This window comes from Narcine bancroftii, chromosome 3 (genome assembly GCF_036971445.1).
Source record: "Narcine bancroftii isolate sNarBan1 chromosome 3, sNarBan1.hap1, whole genome shotgun sequence".
Taxonomy (NCBI): Eukaryota; Metazoa; Chordata; class Chondrichthyes; order Torpediniformes; family Narcinidae; genus Narcine; species Narcine bancroftii.
Window position 1 is genome coordinate 79,107,878 of NC_091471.1, and position 22,389 is coordinate 79,130,266.

At 39.0% G+C, this 22,389-nt stretch overlaps 1 protein-coding gene across 1 annotated transcript in view; it reads left to right on the top strand.

Moving 5' to 3' along the window:
• Positions 1-22,389, top strand: part of ndufs4 (NADH:ubiquinone oxidoreductase subunit S4) — a 179,699-nt gene that overhangs the window by 64,186 nt on the left and 93,124 nt on the right. Inside the window, exon 2 of the mRNA XM_069924337.1 lies at positions 7,322-7,400. Within this exon, the coding sequence (XP_069780438.1) occupies positions 7,322-7,400 (79 nt within the window). The remainder of the gene's footprint in view (positions 1-7,321; positions 7,401-22,389) is intronic.

The window sequence follows — 22,389 nt, forward strand, 5'->3', positions numbered from 1 at the left end:
ACTTGTTGGCTTGTGAAAAAAAATATATTTAAAAGGAGCTTAAAGGCTATAGAGAAATATTATTTACTGAATATCTTATTTCTCATTTGTTAATGCTTCTTCTGGAAAGAGTTTAACCAAAACTATTATTAAACATTTATTTTAATAAGAAAAAGTTTAACATTACATATGTTGAAAGAAGAGAAAACATGCAGATGTTGTTGAAAATTTTCAATAAATATTTAGTTTGGCCCACGACTTAGTCCAAGTTTTTAATTTTGACCCTCTGTGAATTTGAGTTTGACACCCCTGATCTAATGCCTAATACACATCAGAGTGGGCATGCCTGAATTAGATTCTGAAATACTACAGTTAGACAAATAAAACTGGATTAATTTGAAAATGATTGGATGTCATGAGATTGGATGTGCAGTTTTCCCCCATTCTTTGCTATAATTATGCTATCACTATTATGAATGACAGTTTTAACATGGGCAACTTACTGAATTTGTGTCCTAACCAAGAGTCAGATTCAGATTTATTGTCAGAGTACATACTTGACATCACATAAAACCCTGAGATTCTTTTTTCTGTGGGCAAGGCAGAATTACCACTTATTGGTAGTCCAAAAAAATACTGTACGCAATGTACACATGTAAACAGATAGCAATGTAAACAAACTGCAATACAGTGAGAATTTTTAAAAAATCAATAATATGCACAAGTAAGAATCCTTAAATGAATCCCTGATTGAGTTTGTTGTTGAGGAGTCTGGCAAGAATTGAACCTGGGTGCAAAGATGACATTTCACAGTTTGTAAATTGTGAGAAACTCAGAAATATAATTCAGTGGAGGATGGTAGCAAACTTTAGGTGGGTGTAAACATACTCTGAAAATAGGTGGACACATGGTAGATGAAAACTATAATTAGAAAAGTGTCAGGGGAAAAAATATGTAAATTTTATAAAAGGATGTGTTCCAGGTGCAGTGAGATTAATTGTACGTACTTAAAGCTTTAAAATTGTCAATTTAGGCTAAGAATTTTTAAAAACCTTAGCATCATTTAAAAAAAAAACTTTTAACCTATAAAGAGAATTGTGCACAAAGGCAGATAAGGTATTCAAAATTTAACCAGTGTTCTATAAAGATTTCAGCTAAAGAATTGTGTTTAATTATGGGTATCATCCTCTGGGAAGAATCTTGTCAGCATTGGAAAATCATATCTCTAGAAACTTCTTGGGTTTGACCCATAGTCTTTGATAATTTATGAAAATTATAATTTTTCCAGGAATTGAGCAATGTATTCAGTTAGCCGAATTGCCATCTCAAATACAAAAGGCTACACAATCACCAATATTTGTTTTCCCAAAGATATCGTCTGGCATGCTGAGTGTTTCCAGTGATTCTCTTATTTCCATAGCACCCCAAAAACTCACTAATTCGTTCCAGTTAACAAAAAAAAATCTCCAATGGAATCAAATGACAGAAAGGCCAAGGAGTTAATTTTGGACTTTAGGAAGGGGAGCCTGAAAGACCACACATCTGTCTTCATCGGTGGGGTGGTGGTCACGAGGATTAGTACGTTCAAGTTCCTGGGCATCCATATATCAGTATTGATGGAGCCAGTACATCAAGGCAACAGTGAAGAAGGCCTCTACTTCCTAAAAAGTCTGAAAAGAGTGATTATGGTATGTTGTTAAATACTGAGTCTAGGAACATCACAGCCTAGTTTGGAAACTTGAGCGCCTAGGGATGCAGAAGGCCACAGAAAGAGGCAAACATACCCAAGTCCATCATGGATATCATCTTCCTATCCATTGAGTACATCTATCAAAGGGATTGCCTCAAGAAGGCAGGCAACATCAAAAATAATCCTCATTTCCCAGGTCAAGATTTCTTCTTGCTGCTACCTTCAGACAGAAGATGGCATCTGTAGGTTCAAGAAGTTTTTTTTCAAGAAAACAACTGTTGGGCTCTTGAACCTATTTCTACTATCTTAACCATAAACTATTCCAGAAAAAGATCTGTCTCTTTTTTTGATCCAATTATATCTCAGTTGTTGACATTTTAGCAGCTTTGTTTTTCCTCTAATAAGGTCTAACAAATCATTTTATCATTGTATGTTTTACACCTCTTTCCTAAGAAGAATAGGGTATTAATGGACACCATTATTACACTTGGGAATTTTTCTGTTTTATAGCAGAGCCTGAAACCTACCTTGTTTTAGATTGGGGATTTCATTTTAAATCTTTATTCCTCTTTATCTAAAGTATTAATTTGCAAGTTCTCTTGGGGCTCAGAGCTCAAGAAAATAGAAGCAGGAGTAGTCTGTTAGACCTCTCTAATAGGTTTGCCTTTCAGTATAATCGTAGCTGATCTATGCTTGCATCAACTTTTGATGATTTAAATGTGGGTCACGGCTACTTATAAAAATAAATGTGGAATGGTCTTATCCATTATTTATTAATGATCTATTGGAGAACAGCCATTTTTTTGTTTTAGCACTATGCAGTAAGATCTTCAGGATGGGCTTGCAAACTGTGTCCAGAGGAAGTCACCATTCTTTACTAAATAAAAACTCTATTTGTACATGTTCAATCTTAAATTCAAAGAATGTTTTTTTTTAATCAGTATATTGAAACAGTTTCATGAGCCATTAAGACTCTGTCAAGTTTCTGCCAGTAACTGCATTCTTTGCCTTAATACTGAGGCACTGATATGAGTTATTTCACAATTTTTTTTTATGGTTTGTAAATCAAAACCAATAGATATTTGAGGTTTTCAACCTTTAATATTCCTAAAATGGGGCAAGATGAAAACATATTTAAGATTTATAAGGTGTCCAGAAAGTTGTTTTAGGAAATATATAAGTAATTATTTAAAACAAAATGAAAATTAATGTTCTTGCATCTTATTAGGTTGTGATGGTCATTTAAGGTGTTATCTGGCTTCCTTTCGTTAACTGAACTGCTTTGCTCTTATTTGAAATCTATCAAACAAAATAGTTGTACCCCTCTAGTCTTGGGCAGAATGAACTCTAGTTCACAGTCGTAGACCAACCACATCTTGTCTGATGTGAAAACAGGACTATTCTAAAGCTTAGTACTAGGTTTCTCTGCAAGGTTGTCTGATACTTTGCAAAAAAATTGCAGTTTCTTTGTTCACCTCTTCATATGTCACAGATTGAATGGCGCTTTCAGTATATGGGTGCTAAATGCACTCTTTGTTGCACTGCAGACAGAACAAAGCCTTTTCGCAAGTCTAGACAGCTGTTTGTCTCATCCTTGAACTTTGGTAAACCTATTTCAAACAGTGAATTGCAGACTGGTTAGTAGAGTGCATTTTGCATTGTTTTATTAATTTGGCATGGAGACAATATTCAGGGAATATCAGAGGTCATTCTGTTAGAGCAATGACTGCATCTTTAGCGAATATCAAGGGTGTAACATTAGATGACATCTACAAAGCTGCTGTTTGTTGTAACCTCATACTTTTACAAAATTAGTGTTTGGACTTGTCTGCAAAACAGGAATTTTAAAATTCTGAGAACCGTGTTAGATTCTTTTTAAGCCCTGTATCCTTTTCGTCTTAAGAGTGCTACAGAGTTATAATCCATGTGGGAAAGAGACTTTTTGATATAATCTTCCTTCATCTTTTTTTTCCTGAAAAAAATCTTCATCTCCAAATGCAGCCATTGAAAAAGATTTCTAACTTAAACAATTTGAAGAGATAAATAGAATATGGAGGGTTTTTTAAAAAAAAGTTATTTGTTATTCTTATTGAAAACAGAATGAAAAACATACATAAGAAGATAGGAAATTGCTTTGAATAAGGTGTATTAGGAGGAGGCCATTCAGCCTCTTACGATTATTCAATTTATTTGGATCAAGACTGTTTGGGAGAGTCAGATTGAGATTCTCATTGCCAAGTGAGCAACCTAACATAAATTTTAGTTATTTCCTTTTGAACCTCTCAATTTACTAATTATCTTTACGTCTTAATTAAATCCTCCTCTTCAAATTCATGGAATCAATATTTTAAATAATTTAATATTTTAGTCCTGCAGTTTTTTCTGGTGAAATGGCACTAACCATTCTGTAGAATCAATATATTCTTTCAAAAGTTCAAATCTCCAGAATAAAATACAGTTTACCCAGAAGCCTGCAACTGTTCTGTTCTTGCACCTCAAGTTAAAAGCTAACATTTTATTATATTTAATTATATTTTTATAATTATATTTTTCCATTTAATCCATTTAATTATATTTTTATAGCTGTCCTTGATGTCAGATTTGATACCACGAATGTAAAACCTGATAAATCTGAATCCTTTGGGGAAACCTGTTTTTTCATATGTCCTACCTCTCCAGAAACTATCCTGTGCTTGAATTAAACTTTAGGATTAAGTGAAACACGAAAGTCTGCGGATGTTTTGATTGTCATTAAAAACAAACCAAAATGCTGGAGGAACTCAGCTGGTCTTTTCAGCGCCTCGAGACAAAGATATATTGCTGACGTGTCAGGCCTGAGCCCTTCTGCAAGGAAAAAAAACCAATCAATACATTCCATCAATAAGCAAAAGTAAATACATGTGGCTCCTGACCCATTTTCTGGGATCAACCCAATCAGAGCCTTCATAATTTGAAATTTCCAGCAATTTATCCTAAAATCCTTCTTAGAAAAGATTTTTTTTCCTGAAAGTAAACAATTTAGCTTTGTAGTATTTCTGGCAGTTTATTTTAATTGAACTCATGAAATTTTATGGATTACTTCTCCATTCTGAAAGTTATGATTTGAGTAACTTATTGTATGAGGTTTGGACAGAATCCAATGTAGTGCCAATTTTTTTTTAACCTTTTCCATTCTTGGAATTGAGATTTCAATTTAGGGTTATCTACAATAATTTCTGTAATCAGAGCACTCACTGTCTGTATTATCTTTACTCGTTTAATATAAAGTATAATTATCTTGGGTTGGGAATACATCTGCCCCTGTACTTTTGGCTGGGTGATGCCAATCTGGTGTGGCACATCTTTCCATTAAAGGTCTAGGGAAAGTGATTGAAATTGAATTTTTTCAGTCTACATACATGTTCAGTTTCTCTTTGTTCACCTACTGTATTTGATTGCTCTGCAGTTTTGCTGTTTTCCATAATTGTGTCACTTTGTTTAAATATTTGTGTATTAATAGCCTTGCCCCAAAACCCTGCGATTAGTTCATTGATATTTTAGATGAGGAACTTGTGCAACAGGATCATTCTAAGGTTAAAAATGGGACATGTGCCTCCATGGCCATATTTATTACAGTGGATTTCAAGGCATCAGTGCTGCATTGTGGAGAGCGAATCATTGATTCAGTTTGAAGCCTTGTTTTAAATTCAGCATTTCTCCTGTGAGTTTAATGGGCTTAGCAAAATCAGAAGGGTTCTTGGCTCAGAAAAGTAAATGCATTTTATACCAGTATTTGTAGATCTCACTGCCTGCCATGATTCCAGATGTCTTTTGTTTTGTACTTCTCTGTTAACACATTTTCTATATACCATCTATGTGACCATCCTCCTCCTCCTCCTCAGATATTTGCTTTCTCCTCTCCTATGATAGCAGTTCTCTCTTTCCTTCCTTCATCTAGCCAATTACCAGGGACTATTTGCAAGGATACCAGCTGCAACCTTTTGTAGCATGTTTTTCTGCCCAACAGCCAGAAACCTGTTATTTTGGCCAGCTACCAAATGAGAATCGGGAGAAAAATTATAGTTCTGCCATTATACTTGGGGACTTCCAAGTTCTTAATACATTCCCATGATTTTCATCATTCCAAATTATTGGTGGAATATATTGATTGATTTTAGATTGAAACTGGTATATAATTAATATTGATCATTACATAGAAAAAGATGAAAGAAAATACCTGAGAAGTATAAAATCCTTTTTATTATATACAAGGGAATCTTAATTATATCTTATCTATTTTCTATTCATCACCTTAATTTTGGCTATATTATGAGGAATGGATTAACTGTAACTCAATATGATTATAGAATTCAATGTTTTGAATGGGGTAAGTTAAGTAAATAATTATGGTTGTATTTCTGATTTTACAATTTTCATGTGATATGGATATGATTTGATTCATGTTGTTAATCAGAAGACTTTGTATAAAGGGTTTTTTCTATTAAACAAAAAAAAAGTATTTTAAAAAGAAATTTGATATGTATCACCAAAATTTCATACAATGAAAATCCAAAAATCTGGGTGCCAGAAATCCAAATCACTCAAGAATCCAGAGTTCTCAATTTTTTTTTATTTTAGCGGGCTTTTATATGCATGCATAAGCACCACAGATGCATAGAAGACACAGAAATGAATTAATAATTTTTTTTGTACTTAGTTTATTAACAACACATTTTTACATAAAATACTATCAAAATTTACCTGTTCATCTCTTTATTCTCCTTAAATTTGAATTTTAAAAATATTGTCTGAGAATATGGAAAATCTGGACTGATCCAATCCCCGAGCAGTCCCGATTTTGGGAGTTTTACTGCATTGTATCTTTACCTGGGTAAAAAATCTTACATGAAGGGCTTTTTTGCTTACTGATGCTTTGCTTGCTTCGGGAGGAAAAAAAAACCACGATAAAAATTGTAAGTGGAAAGGTAATTGCAAAATCCTTTTTACTTCTGCATTGATCTTTAAAATTTTTTTTTGACATTCGTAATTGAATTAACCTGTTTGGAAAACTAATTTCAATCTTGTTTCTGTTGTTCCGGACTGATAATGTTCAGGATTATTGTTGTACTGGAGGATGTGTTAGAATCATAATGTTGAAATAGTGTACCAACAATTGAGGCATTGCAGAGTGCCTCAGAAATGAAATTATTGGTGAGTACTTTGGACATATTAGGGTAGTAAAATCCAATTTTCTTTCTAGAAATATTGGATGCAGGGTGTGTTTATAAATGTATTAAGTTCTTTAAAGTTGTACAAAAACTGAATTATACTAGATACTTCACAAAAGCTCGCTGTAAGAAATGTTAGCTGTTGCTTCTTTACAATGTTCATTCGTGACAAGCTAGCTGTATTCATGTACGATAATGTGGTTGTGGCCACTGGCACTCTCTGTAATCAAAAGCCTGCAGGTCGATGTAAAGTGCAGCCTGTTATAAACTACTGAAAGAGACTGACGTGAACCCAACAATTAAAATTAACTGGGAGAAGTAAGATTTCAGCATTTCTATATATCTTATCTATTTTTTAAAACAAATAAAAATAATTTGTGTTTGTAGCTTCTGTCTGCATCATGTTGTATGAAATGTTTTTACTATCTCTTGTCTTGCACTACAGATTATTGAGCACTTCCACATGGCAGCTGGCACAGACTGAAACACGGGACACACAACTCATAACAGTTGATGAAAAATTGGTAAGGATTTTAAATTGTCACTACTCCAGTGCCTGGAGGTTGTGTCTGTTCAATAGCAGACATTGTACTATATTATATACTTCTAGAAAAAGTGCACAAATGGATTACCATCAAATGTCTGAGGTCAGTTATCAGAACAGCGGAGATTTCGGTGTTATCCATTGAGTCAAAAATCAATTTTAAAATCCTTCCATCTAAAAGCAATCAACAAACTGTTCATGACCATTGACAAAGAAAACAACATTGCTACTTATTATAGAATACATTTAATGAAAATCATTAATGATTCCATTGCATTTTTGGCAAATTTACTATGTATAGAGTTTATTTATAATTTGGTTAAATGCTAATGCTGTAATTTATAAATACAATGGTTAGATTGTTGATAATTAAGGAGCCTTCTCTACTTAAAATGTTTTCAATTTCACACATGAATCGATTAGCTTCATTTGGCCCATAATTTACAGTTGTTCTTTTTCATTTCTTTTTTACAAATTTTTACTAAACCAATTCTAATAATTTTTCTGTCTTTAAAATTTGGTGATTTGCTGACTACTTCCCACTTTGGAGCAAGCATCTTTTCATATGTAATTTCCATTGACTACCTCCCTCAAAATGGTTTCCAATGAGAGGCCGCACAGACTGGCAACAAAATCTAGACAGGTCTATAGTGTGAACTTCATTTCAGGCTAAAAGATTGCGCATTTAGCTCGTGACACTTTTTTTGTGGAATCTCTTCATTTCTAATTTTTAATTTTGTGAATTGTACATGTATGTAAAGGGGCAATATGAAATTGGTAGTTCTTTAATGCCTGTATTGCTTCGCTTTTTTAAAGATGAATTTGTAAGTGGTTACTTCTTTCAGTAATTAGTACCCATTAGGGCATATTAAAGTTTGTATGAGCTGGTGAATAACCTGCTACTGTGAAGTTAAGTAGAGAACAATGCACAAGGCTGCAATTGCTGGAATATGGAACAAAAAAAATCAGAATGTTGGAAGAACTCATCAGATCAAGTAGAATCTTTGGAGGCAAAAACTGCAAATCGACAAGTGAGACTCTGCATTAGGACTGAAGGCAAGAAAGGATTGCCAGTATATGACTGCACAAGGGGGCATGTGATTGAGGCTAGAAATTGATGGATGAAACCAGATGGGGAAGGAATGATGGGCGGATGGAACTAGATGCAGGGAATGGTAGAGGTCTTCAAAAAGGGAAGTAAATAGGTTTGACGGTTGAGTGTGCTTGTGGGAGAAGAACACGAGGGGTGTGGGTTACCTCAAATTGAAAAGTTCGGTGTTCGTATCATTGAGGTATTGTTCTTGGCTTTCTTTCTTTTTCAATCTTTTCATTGATTTTAATATACAACATGCGATAGACAATGCACGAATATGTGATTGAAGAGATTACAATATACAACAATCAGTAAATTATAATAGTGACTCCATCTCCTCATACTCAATCACTTTATAGTAAAAGCCCCTAAACAAAAACTGGAAAGCCTTGGATCAGCGTTCATCAAACATAAGAAGCCTGGTCCTCACCCAAAACTTAATGCTATCAGGAAGGGACAATAAATCAGAAAAAAACATTAGAAATTGTTTCATATGAAAATGTTTGTATGAATGAGCACCAAGTTTCTTCAAATTTAACAGAGGAATCAAATGTAACAATTCTAATTTTCTCTAAATTCAAACAGGTTTGAGAAAACCATTAAACTATAGTAGTTAAACCAACTTTCCATTTAAGAAGAATTACTCTCCTAGCCATCAGGTTGGTTAAAAACTAACATCCGATGAGCAGAAGCTAATGGACCCTTCAAAACCAGAAAGGACCAAAACATGGATCAGTGAAGTCACTTGTGAATTACCCCATCACAGATTGGATTAAAATTAGAAAAAATACAGATAAGCTTGTTCATAGACAAGTTGGAGGATTGGAGAGTAGATATGTTGTCTGCTGTTTAAGAGGGGCTTCATAAGCAAACCAAGAAATTATAGGCCAGTGAGTAGTATCTAAATTAATTTAAGGATTTCTGAGATAAAATATGTAGATATTTGGACCATCATCAGCTGATTAAGGACAGTCAGCATGGACTTATGTGTGGTAGGTCATGTTTAACAAATCTTGTAGCATTTTTTGAGGAAGTTACCAAGAAGGTTAATGAGGGAAAGGCTGTGGATGCTGTTTATGTGGAATTTAGTAAGTCCTTTGACAAAGTTTCACATGAGAGGTTGGTTCATAAGGTTAGGACACTAGGTATACATAGAAAGGTTGCAAACTGGATTTGAGATTGGGCCAGTAAATGGCTGATGGAATTTAATACAGGTAAGTGTGAGGTGTTGCACTTTGAAAGAGTGAATCAGGGTAGGATGTACACAGTAAATGGTAGGCCATGAGGAGTGTGGAGGAGCAAAGAGATCTGAAGGTGGGGCATCACATGTGGACAGGGTTGTAAAGAAAGTTTTTGGCATCTTAGCCTTTATAAATCAAAGTACCGAGTATAGAAGTTGGGATGTTATGTTGAAGTTATCAAGTCATTGGTAAGGCCATACTTAGAATATTGTGTGCAGTTCTGGTCACCCAGCAACAGGAAAGATGACAATAAGATTCAAAGAGTGCAGAGAAGATGTACTAAGATGTTGCTGGGTCTTCAGGAACTGAGTTACTGGGAAAGATTAAACAGGTAAGGACTATACTCATTGGAATGAAGAAGACTGAGGGGAAACCTGATAGAGATTTATAAGATTATGAGGGGTATAGGCAGAGCAGATGTGAGTAGGATACTTCCACTTAGATTGGGGAAGATAAATATGAGAGGTTATAGCTTTAGGCTGAAATAGGAGAGGTATAAGGGGCACATTAGGGGAAAGTTTTTCACTTAGGGAGTGGTAGGAGTGTGAAATGAGCTGCCATCTGATGTTGTGAATGCAGATTCAATCTATTTAAAAATAAGTTGGATAAATACATGGATAGGAGAGGTTTGGATGGTAATGGAATGAGAGTAGGTCAGTGGGACTAACTAGTTTTCTTGGTCGGCGCAGACCTGAAAGGTCAAATGGCCTGTTTTTCTGTGCTGTAACATTTTATGGTTCTATACATGCCCTAAATGCACCTTAAATTGAATAAGGGAGTGTCAAACTCACATTGAGGTATTAACTAGTTTAAGAATTTTTTTCCTGGATCTCTGCAGGAAAAAAAACTTTTGAAATTCCTACTCCCATGTCCTTTTAAATTTATCAGGCTAGACTGTTGCAATTTTAATAACATCATATATGATTGCTATTAAACCTTTCTGAGAGGGGTTCAAACAAAAAAAGAGCATCGACTGTACAGAGCAGGGGAAAATTAGGAATATAGCATTCAAAAAATGTCTAATTTGAAATATCTAAACAGATGCGAATTAGGCAGACCATATTTGAAATTTGTTCAAAGGACATAAAATAATTATCCATGATGAAATCCTTAACCTTCCCAAAAGATAAAGCTCGGCAATTCACAGATGGCTGAAAAAATTAGTTAGAAAATAAAACCAGATAAAGTAAAACATTTTTAATCAAAAAAAAACCTCCAGAACTGAAACCATATCCATAATGTGTGCTAGGGTAAAGGATTAGTTATCAATTTACTAACCTTGGTAAGTGCAAAAGGAAGCTCTCAATAGGGAAACTATCAGAAATTTCTTGACCGATTTCAATTCCAGATTTACCCATGGCGGACGTTCAAGTTTATCAGAATATGATATATCAAATATTATTTGCCCAATATTAAAATGGTTAGGTAATGCTAAGCCCCCATCCTTTTTTAACTTCTGTAATTGAGCTTTATTTAGCCTAGCATTTTTATTCTGCCAAATATAGGAAGATATCTTGGAATCAATAATATCAAAATATGATTGAGATAAAAATTGGAATTGCTTGAAATAAATACAGAAATTTAGGTAAAATCATCATCTTGATTGCATTAATACAACCTACTATTATTAATGATAATGGGACCATATAAACAGGGATTGTTTCACATGATCAATCAAAGGTAAAAAAAATTAACTGGTATTTTAACACCTAAATAAATAAAATGATCCCTAACAACCTTAAATGGTATATGCTCATAAATGGATATCTGAATATTCAGGGAAGGTAATTCACTTGTGTGAAGATTTAATTACAGCCATTAAAAAAAAACTAAATTGCTAGAACAAAGATAACATAGAAGGAATAGATTTCTCAGGGTCTGAAACATATAGCCACAAATCATCTGCATATAAAGATACTTTTTGAATACTATCTCCCCTAGGATCTATCATTAGAATCTTGAAAAGCAATTGCTAAGGATTCCAGAGCGAAATCAAACAGTAAGGGGCTAAGACGGTAGCTCTGTCTAGTTATGTGCTGGAGTCTAAACCGACAGGATCTTTGATAGTAACAACAGATGCAGAAGGAGCATGATAGATCAATTTAAGCCAAGAAATTTAAAAAAAGGGCCAAACTTAAATTTCTCTAAAACCTCAAACAGGTTTTCAGGAATGATTGCTAGATGGAACCAGATGGAGATGAACAGGGAATGGTGGAGATGTTCAAAAGGGGAAGTAAATATTTTAAACATATTTAAAATTCGGTTAGATAAATTTTTACATGATAGAGGAATTAGGGGATATGGGGAGAAGGCAGGTAGGTGGAGTTAGGTCATAAATTAGATCAGCCATGATCGTATTGAATGGCAGAGCAGGCTCGATGGGCCATTTTTGGCCTACTCCTGTTCCTACTTCCTATGTTCCTATGTAATAAGTTTGACAGCTGAGTGTGCTTATGGGAAAAGAACACAAGGGATGTGGGTTATCTCAAATTGAAAGGTTCAATATTCAGTTCATTGGAATTCAACTAGTATATGAGATATTGTTCTTGGTTTTCAAATTTTCATTTGTCCCCTTGTAACAATGGACAAGGACGATTAGGTCCACAATTTCCACCATCTCCAATATAAACCCTCCACTAGTCATATCTTCTCCCCTTTCCTCCTTGCAATGCCAGTCACCCTACCACTCTGTCCCTCTGGAGCTTTTCCCAGCAACTGGAGGAAGTGTAACACATGCACCTTCACCTCCTTTCTCACCATCATCCAGGGACCTAAACAGGCATTTCAGGTAGATATTCACTTGTACCTCTTCTATTGTATTTGGTACTCATGATGTGATTTTCTCTAAGCTGGTGAAAACTAGATGACCATTTTGCAGAGCACCTGCACTCTATCCACAGCTGTCATCTCAAGCTTCTGGTTGCATGACTTTTTAACTCTCCTCTCACTATCATGGAGACCTGTCTGCCCTCCATTGTTTCAGAGAGGGCAAAAGAAAATTGAAATAACATCCACGTCACTGGAGTAGCTTATGGTAAGAACGTTGAATTTTCCAATTTCGGGTAACCCAGACCCTTGGTGTTCTTACATATGTACTCACTGTACATCAAGTTTTTCTATTCCTTTGGTTCACCTCTTTCCTCCTTTACTATTTGCAGCATTACCCGATTCCATAATCCCTTCTCCATTCTAGCTATTGCCTAATGTCCACCCCTTCCCCCAACTTGTACTACCATATTCTTGAAATCTTTCCTCTTCCCTCTCAGACCAGGATGGAAACTCAAAAGTGTTAATAAACAGGGCATTTATATTCAAGATAAAAGTATCGAGTATAGGGGCCTGCTTGCAGGTTGGGTATTGAAAGGTAGTTCAGACTAATAGGTGGATGAAATATTGAGAGAAAAGATCAATTGTCCAAAATTGAGTGGATGTTGCTGCAGGAGGTAGGAAGCTTGAGTGTCGGCTTCTGGATATGTTAATAAAATGTAGCATTATCTAAGTGGGATAATGGCATTGGTTTAATAACTGACAATTATTTTATTAATTTACAGTTTATACATTATCAATTTTTTAATATGACAGATTCTTTCAGCAAAATGTTTTGAAAGTTTATTATAAAGATTCTAACCCTTCAGTATCCAGTGGTGAAAAGGACATATCCAGTTGTTTTCAACACAGGCCTTGTTAGGGCCATGCTAACTAAGCCTGAGTTACTGAGTACATTCTTTGCACTTTGGAATATTCTATTCTATAACATTCATTTGTGGGAAGTTCCTTGCAGAGAAAGAGCAAGAGGTTTAGCACAGACAAAAGTGCATCTTCCACTAATTTGATGACTTTTCCATGTGAATTACTGGGAGAAACCTGAAGAATTCAGTTACACAGCTACTCAGAATAAACTTGCATCCCTTTCCATACTTTACATAGAACTCTATAGCACAGTGCAGCCCTTTCAGCCCTCGATGTTGTGCCAGCCATATATTCCTTTTTTTAAATTTAAGGTACTAAACCGTCCTAACCTCGTAACCTATTTTTATTCCATTCATGTGCCTGTTTAAGAATTTCTTAAATGTTTTACCCTCCACTACCATCCCTAGCAAGGCTTTCCAGGCACTCACAACTTTGTGTAAAATTTAAAAAAACTTATTACTGATATCTTCCCTAAACATCCCTCCCTTCACTTTGTGTACATGTCCTCTCGTATTTAATATTCCTGCACTGGGAAACAGGTGCTGGTTGTCCACCCTCTCTATGACTCTCATAATCTTGTAGAACCAAGTCTCCTCTCATCCTTCTACATTCCAAAGAACTGAACACAATACTCCGTGTGGTCTCACCAGAGATTTGTAGAGTTGCATCATAACCTTTCTGCTCTTGAACTAAATCCCCTATTAATGAAGCCCAACATCCCATTAGGCCGCCTTAACTATCCTATCAACCTGTGTGCCAATTAGGAGACCAAGCTCCCTCTGATCATCCACACACTGAAGTAACCAATCATTAGCCCTGTACTCAGCCTTCTGGTTTGTCCTTCCAAAATGCATCACTTTATACTTACCTGGATTGAAATCCATTTGCTACTTTTCTGCCCAATTCTGCATCCTGTCTATATACTCTTGTAACTTTCGACAACCTTCATTCAGCTCCATCCACAATTCCACCAATCTTCGTATCTTCTTTAAACCTACTGACCCATCCTTCTCCCTCTTCATCGAGGTCATTTATAAAAAAAATCACAAAGAACAGGGGTCCTAGATCAGTTCCTTCCAGTATTCCATGTCACTGATCTCTAGGAAGAATACTTTCCTTCTCACTGCTTTCTACCTGCAAGCCATTTTTTTTTTATCCACAGCCAGGGTTCTCTGGATCCCATGCCTCCTGAGTTCTGAACAAGTCTCTCAAGGAGGACTTTCTCAAATGCCTTGCTAAAATCCATATAGACCACATCTATTGCCTTATTCTAATCAATTTCTTTTGCTACCTTCTCAAAAAACTCAATTCAGCTCGTGAGGCATATCCTTCCCTTCACAAAGCCATGCTGACTATCCTTGAATAGAATGTACTTCTCCAAAAGCTCATAGATCCCATCCTTAAGAATCCTCTTCAGTAGTTTGCACAGCATTGATCCAAGACTCGCCGGCCTACAATTCCCAGGATTCTCCCTATTACTTTAATAAACAAGGGACTATATTTGCCATTCTCCAATCCTCTGGCAACTCCCCTGCAGCCAAAGAGGACTCAAAGATCATAGCAATTGCCTCCACTATTTCTTCCCTTACTTCCCACAGCAACCGTGTATATCATGTCCGGCCTTGGGGACTTATCAATCTTAATGTTTTTAAGAGGATCAAATACTTTCTTTTCCTTAATCTCAACACTGTCCAGCACACAAGCCTATTCTATTCCAACATCACACTGATCCTTTTCACTTGTGAATACTGAAATAAAGTATTCAATTAGGACCTCCATTCCCTCCTGGCACATGTTACCTCCTTTATCCTTTAATGGCTCCACCTTCATTCTCATCATCCTTCTTTTCACTTACACATTGAACGCCTTGGGGTTTTTCTTAATCCTACATGCCAAGGCTTTCTCATGCTAAGTCCTTAAGCTCTTTCCTGGCTACTATACTTCTCAAGAGCCCTTCCTGCTTCTTGCTTCCTATATCTAATATATGCTTATTTCTTCATCTTGACTAGGTGCCTCGCCTGTTTCATCAACCATGGTTCTCTTTTCCTATCATTTTATCCTTGTCCTAGTGGTCAAACCTATCCTGAACCCAGCACCAGTGGTCCCTAAACTAAACTTCCTCCAAGTTAAGTCAAGTTACCCTTATTTATCGTTCATGCCATGCTTGCATGGTAAAACCGAGGTAGTGTTTCTTCAGGTCCACGAAGCGTCTTTACATAAATACGAGTTAGAATGGAAGTTAAACACATTGAAATATTAAAATATTAAGACATATACAATAAAGGTTCATGGTACACTATCCATGTATATTCTGGGAATTCAGGAGCCTGATGGCTTGTAAGAAAAAACTGTGGTCCAATCTGTTTAGAAGGACCTGAGGGCTACAGTACCTACCAGATGGCAGAGGGAGAACAGTTTACATGAGGGATGTGATTTGTCCTTCACAATGTTTATTGCCTTTCACCTGCATCAAATGTTGTTGATGTCCTTCATGGGAGTAAGAGAGCCCCCCCCAATGATCTTTTCCACTGACTTCACTATCCTCTGCAGGGTCTTGCAGTCTTCCAAACCAGGCGGTGATACAGTTGCCCAGGATGCTCTCAATACGTCCTCTGTAGAATGTAGTGGGAGATTAACTTTCCTCGGCCTTTGAAGGAAGTAAAGGCGCTACTGGGCTTTCTTGGTTATGGAGCTAGTGTTACTAGACTGTCAGACTAGGTTCTCCGAGAAGTGCACTCCAAGGAACTTGATACTCTTGACAACCTCAACTGTCAAGCTGTCAGCGGAGCTTGGTCCCCCCTGGCCCTCCGGAAGTCAACAACTATCTTTTTTTATTTTATTAATGTTCAGATACCGATTGTTGGCTCTGCACCAGTCCATTAGCAACTGCACCTCATCTCTGCATTATGATTCCTCATTCTTACTAATAAGGCCTACCACGATTGTGTCATCAGTGAGCTTGATGATGTGGTTCAAGCTGCGTTTAGCTGCATGGTTGTGGGTCAACAGAGTGAACAGCAGTGAACTAAGTATGCAGCTTTGGGTGGCCCCCGTGCTTATTGTTGAGGGGAATGGCCACAGGGATGCTCTGCACTGTATGCTTATTTCCCCCTCCCTCTCCTAACAGTTACCCAATTACCTGCCTCCTGACTTTAGGGGTGACGGTCTCCCTGAATCTCCTCACTATCACTGCCTCTGCCTTCCGAATGAAGCAGAATTCATCCAGCTTCAGCTTACTAACTCAGTGTCTCAGGAGCAGCAGGGACGATTGTGCTGTCCAAGATTTCCCACATCCTGCAATCGGAGCATTCCACTGCCCTAGCTGTCTCCATTAACTCTTCCTAATTAATTACAAATATCTTAGCTGGCCTTATCTCACTGGAATCAAGCTCATCATCAGTGCACCAAAGCTTCTAAAACCCATGCCTGTTCTCCACTTGAGCTACCCCTCTTTATTTGTCACTGCCTCTTATCTTTATTACTCCTCCCAATAATTACCATAATGTTGCACCCTCAGCTTTAACCATATAACCACTTACAGCACAGAACAGGCCAGTTCGGCCCTACTAGTCCATGCCGTAGCAAATCCTCCTAGTCCCACTGACCAGCACCCGGTCCATACCCCTCTAGTCCCCTCCTATCCATGTAACGATCCATTCTTTCCTTAAATGTAACCAATGATCCCGCCTCGACCACGTCTGCCGGAAGCTCATTCCACATCCCCACCACCCTCTGCGTAAAGAAATTTCCCCTCATGTTCCCCTTATAATTTTCCTCCTTCAATCTTAAACCATGTCCTTGAGTTTAAATCTCCCCCTTTCTTAATTGAAAAAGCCTATCCACATTTACTCTGTCTGTCCCTTTTAAAATCTTAAACACCTCTATCAAGTCCCCTCTCAATCTTCTACAGTCCAGAGAAAAAAGCCCCAATCTGCACAACCTTTCCCTGTAACTCAGACCCTGAAATCCTGTCAACATTCTCATGAACCTTCTCTGCACTCTCTCTATTTTGTTTATATCTTTCCTATAATTTGGTGACCAAAACTGTACACAGTACTCCAAATTTGGCCTCACCAATGCCTTGTACAATTTCATCATAACCTCCCTACTCTTGAATTCAATACTCTGATTTATGAAGGCCAACATTCCAAATGCCTTCTTCACCACACCATCTACCTGAGTATCAGCCTTGAGGGTACTATTTACCATAACTCCTAAATCCCTTTGTTGCTCTGCACTCCTCAATTGTCTACCATTCAATGTATATGACCTATTTAAATTTGCCTTTCCAAAATGTAGCACCTCACATTTATCTGTATTAAATTCCATCAGCCATTTCTCAGCCCACACCTCCAGCCTTCCTAAATCACCTTTTAATCTACGGTAATCTACCTTACTGTCCACAACACCACCAATCTTTGTGTCATCGCAAACTTGCTTATCCAATTCTCCACCCCTACATCCAGATCGTTAATATATATAACAAATAATAGTGGACCCAGGACCGAACCCTGATGAACTCCACTAGTCTCTGACCTCCAATTGGAGAAACAATTTTCTACCACTACTCTCTGACACCTCCCATCCAACCACTGCTGAATCCATTTCACTACCTCTTTATTTATACCTAATGCCTCCACCTTTTTTCCTAACCTCCTGTGGGGAACTTTGTCAAAAGCTTTACTAAAGTCCAAATAGACAACATCCACAGCTTTCCCTTCATCAACCTTTTTTGTAACCCCCTCGAAGAACTCAATCAGGTTTGTCAAGCATGATCTACCCCTGACAAAACCATGCTGATTACTCCCTATCAATCCTTATACCTCCAAAAATTTGTAAATAGCATCCCTCAGAACACATTCCATCAACTTGCCCACCACAGACGTCAAGACTTACAGGCCTATAATTCCCAGGTTTGACCCTTTCTTAAACAGAGGAACCACATGCGCCACCCTCCAATCCTTTAGCACCACCCCCGTGGCCAGTGACATCCTAAATATCTCTGTTAATGGCCCCATTAACTGTCCACTAGACTTCCTGAGTGTCCTAGGGAATATTTTGTCCGGTCCGGGAGATTTATCCACCTTTATTTTTTATTTTTTATTTTTTTTTATATAAACACAGCCATCACTACCTCCTCAGTTATCCTTATATGCTTCATGACCTCCCCAATATTTTTCTTTACTTCAACTAGTTCAACATTTTTTTCCCTAGTGAATACCGAGGCAAAGAAATCATTCAAAATTTCCCCCATTTCCTCAGACTTCTCACTCAGCCTACCCTCGCTATCTACAAGGGGTCCAATTTTATCTCTCACTAATCTTTTACTTTTAATGTACTTATAGAAACCCTTTGGATTTATTTTTACTCTGTCAGCCAAAGCCTCTTCATGCCTTTTTTTGGCCTTCCTAATTTCTTTCTTAAGATTCCTTCTACACTCCTTGTAGTCCTCCTTCAACTTCTCTGCTCCCTGCTCTTTATACCTCTTGTACACCTCCCTTTTACTCCTAACCAAATTTCCAATATTCCTCGAAAACCAAGCCTCCCTATGACTTCCAGCCTTTCCTTTGATCCACACTGGGACATAACTACTCTGTACCCTCAAAATTTCTTTTTGAATATCCTCCATTTTTCATTAACATCCTTATCTGAAAATATCCTGTCCCATTCAATACTCCCCAAATCCCTTCTTATTCCTTCGAAATTTGCTCTTTTCCAATCCAGAACCTCAACTTTAGGCCTCTCCTTGCTCTTCCCTAAAACTACCCTAAAACTAACAGAATTATGATCACTAGACCCAATTGGTTCTCCAACATTAATGTCCGCTACCTGACCTAGCTCGTTCCCTAACAGGAGATCCAGTATTACACCGTCCCGAGTCGGTTCTTCTACTAACTGATTTAGAAAACAATCCTGAACACATTTAACGAACTCCAGCCCATCCAGCCCTCTAACCGTATGGGTATCCCAATCAATGTGTGGGAAGTTAAAATCTCCCATGATCACTACCTTATGATTTTCACACATATACGTTATCTCCCTACAAATTTGTTCCTCTAATTTTCTTGGCCCATTTGGTGGTCTGTAATACACCCCTATTAGCACCCTCTTGCCTCCTCCACCCCTCAATTCCACCCAATTCCACTGGTCGATCCCTCCATACCATCCTGCCACCTCACGGCAGTAATGTCCTCCTTAACAAGCAGAGCAACTCCTCCTCCTTTTTTACCCCCTAATCTATCACATCTAAAACAAATGTATCCTGGAATATTAAGTTACCAGTCCTGCCCCTCCTGTAGCCAGGTCTCGCTAATTGCCACAATATCATGACCCCAAGTATCTATCCATGCTCTCAGCTCATCTACCTTGTTCACTATGCTTCTTGCATTAAAATATATGCATCTCAGAGAATGACCCTCACATATATTCTCTTTTTTACCTTCTACCCTAATCTCCATCCTACCTTTGTTATCTTTTTTATTTCTGTCTAGGAGAGAAAAGGAGGGAGCACTGGACACTGCTCTCACACTCTGTTCCCCACCCCCCTGCCAAACTAGTTTAAACCTTCCCCCACAGCTCGAGCAAATCTGCTTGCTAGCACATTGGTCCCCCTCCAGTTCAAGTGGAGTCCGTCCCTCTTGTACAGGTCCGACCTTCCCCAGAAGAGATCCCAATGATCCAGAAATCTTATCCCTTGCCCCCTGCACCATCTCTTTAGCCACGCATTCATGCTCCACATCCTCCTATTTCTACCCTCACTAGCTCGTGGCACCGGCAACAATCCAGAGATTACTACCTTGGAGGTCCTGTTTTTTAACTTCATACCTAATTCTACATAATCCTGTTTCAGGACCTCATCCCCACTTCTAAGTCAGTGGTCCCCACATGGACCACGACTTCTGGCTGTTCTCCTTCCCCTTGCAGAATGCTATGTACTCGATCAGAGATATCCCTGACCCTGGCACCAGGGAGGCAACATACAAACCTGGATCCCCGATCTCGTCCCACAAACCTTCTATCTGTACCTCTGACTAATGAGTCCCCAACTACAAGAATCCTATTCTTATCCTTCTTTCCCTTCTGAACCTCAGGGGCAGTCCCTGTGCCAGATACCTGACCCCCACGATTCGTCCCTGATAGGCTGTTCCCCCCAGCGTATCCAAAGCTGAATACATGTTGCTGAAGGGCACTTCCACAGGGGTACTCTGCACTGGCACTCTCCCTCCTTTCCTCACAGTCACCCAATTACCTGACTCCTGCCTTCTAGGGGTGACTGTCTCCTTGTAACTCCTCTCTATCACCGCCTCTGCTTCCCTTATGATCCTCAGTTCATCCAATTGCAGCTCAAGCTCCCTAACACGGTCACTCATTATATGCAATTGGATGCACCTTTTGCAGGTGTAGTCATCAGGAACAGCTGTGCAGTCTCTGATTTCCCACATCCCACAATTGGAGCATTTAACTACCCTAAATGACTCCATTTCCTCCTTTCTTACTATAATACCTCCAGAATGGAGGACCATCGCCTTCCCAAGATCGTGTTATATGGCGAGCTCTCCACTGGCCACCGTGACAGAGGTGCACCAAGAAAAGGTACAAGGACTGCCTAAAGAAATCTATTGGTGCCTACCACATTGACCACCGCCAGTGGGCTGATACCGCCTCAAACCGTGCATCTTGGCGCCTCACAGTTTGGCGGGCAGCAACCTCCTTTGAAGAAGACCACAGAGCCCGCCTCACTGACAAAAGGCAAAGGAGGAAAAACCCAACACCCAACCCCAACCAACCAATTTTCCCCTGCAGCCGCTGCAACCGTGTCTGCCTGTCCCGCATCGGACTTGTCAGCCACAAACGAGCCTGCAGCTGACGTGGACTTTTACCCCCTCCATAAATCTTCGTCCGCGAAGCCAAGCCAAAGAAAAACCCTTTACTAATAAGCTCCTTCTTAGCCCCTGCTCACTGAAGTCCCTCGAGCCAAAGTCCCCACTGTCCCTCGAGCCAAAGTCCCCACTGTCCATCGAGCCAAAGTCCCCACTAAGTCCCTCGAGCCAAAGTCCCCACTAAGTCCCTCGAGCCAAAGACCCCACTAAGTCCCTCGAGCCAAAGTCCCCACTAAGTCCCTCGAGCCAAAGTCCCCACTAAGTCCCTCGAGCCAAAGTCCCCACTAAGTCCCTCGAGCCAAAGTCCCCACTAAGTCCCTCGAGCCAAAGTCCCCACTAAGTCCCTCGAGCCAAAGTCCCCACTAAGTCCCTCGAGCCAAAGTCCCCACTAAGTCCCTCGAGCCAAAGTCCCCACTAAGTCCCTCGAGCCAAAGTCCCCACTAAGTCCCTCGAGCCAAAGTCCCCACTAAGTCCCTCGAGCCAAAGTCCCCACTAGTCCCTCGAGCCAGTCCCCATAAGTCCCTCGAGCCAAAGTCCCCACTGTCCCTCGAGCCAAAGTCCCCACTAAGTCCCTCGAGCCAGTCCCCACTAAGTCCCTCGAGCCAAAGTCCCCACTGACCCTCGAGCCAAAGTCCCCACTAAGTCCCTCGAGCCAAAGTCCCCACTAAGTCCCTCGAGCCAAAGTCCCCACTAAGTCCCTCGAGCCAAAGTCCCCACTAAGTCCCTCGAGCCAAAGTCCCCACTAAGTCCCTCCAGCCAAAGTCCCCACTAAGTCCCTCCAGCCAAAGTCCCCACTAAGTCCCTCCAGCCAAAGTCCCCACTAAGTCCCTCCAGCCAAAGTCCCCACTAAGTCCCTCCAGCCAAAGTCCCCACTAAGTCCCTCCAGCCAAAGTCCCCACTAAGTCCCTCCAGCCAAAGTCCCCACTAAGTCCCTCCAGCCAAAGTCCCCACTAAGTCCCTCCAGCCAAAGTCCCCACTGTCCCTCCAGCCAAAGTCCCCACTAAGTCCCTCCAGCCAAAGTCCCCACTAAGTCCCTCCAGCCAAAGTCCCCACTAAGTCCCTCCA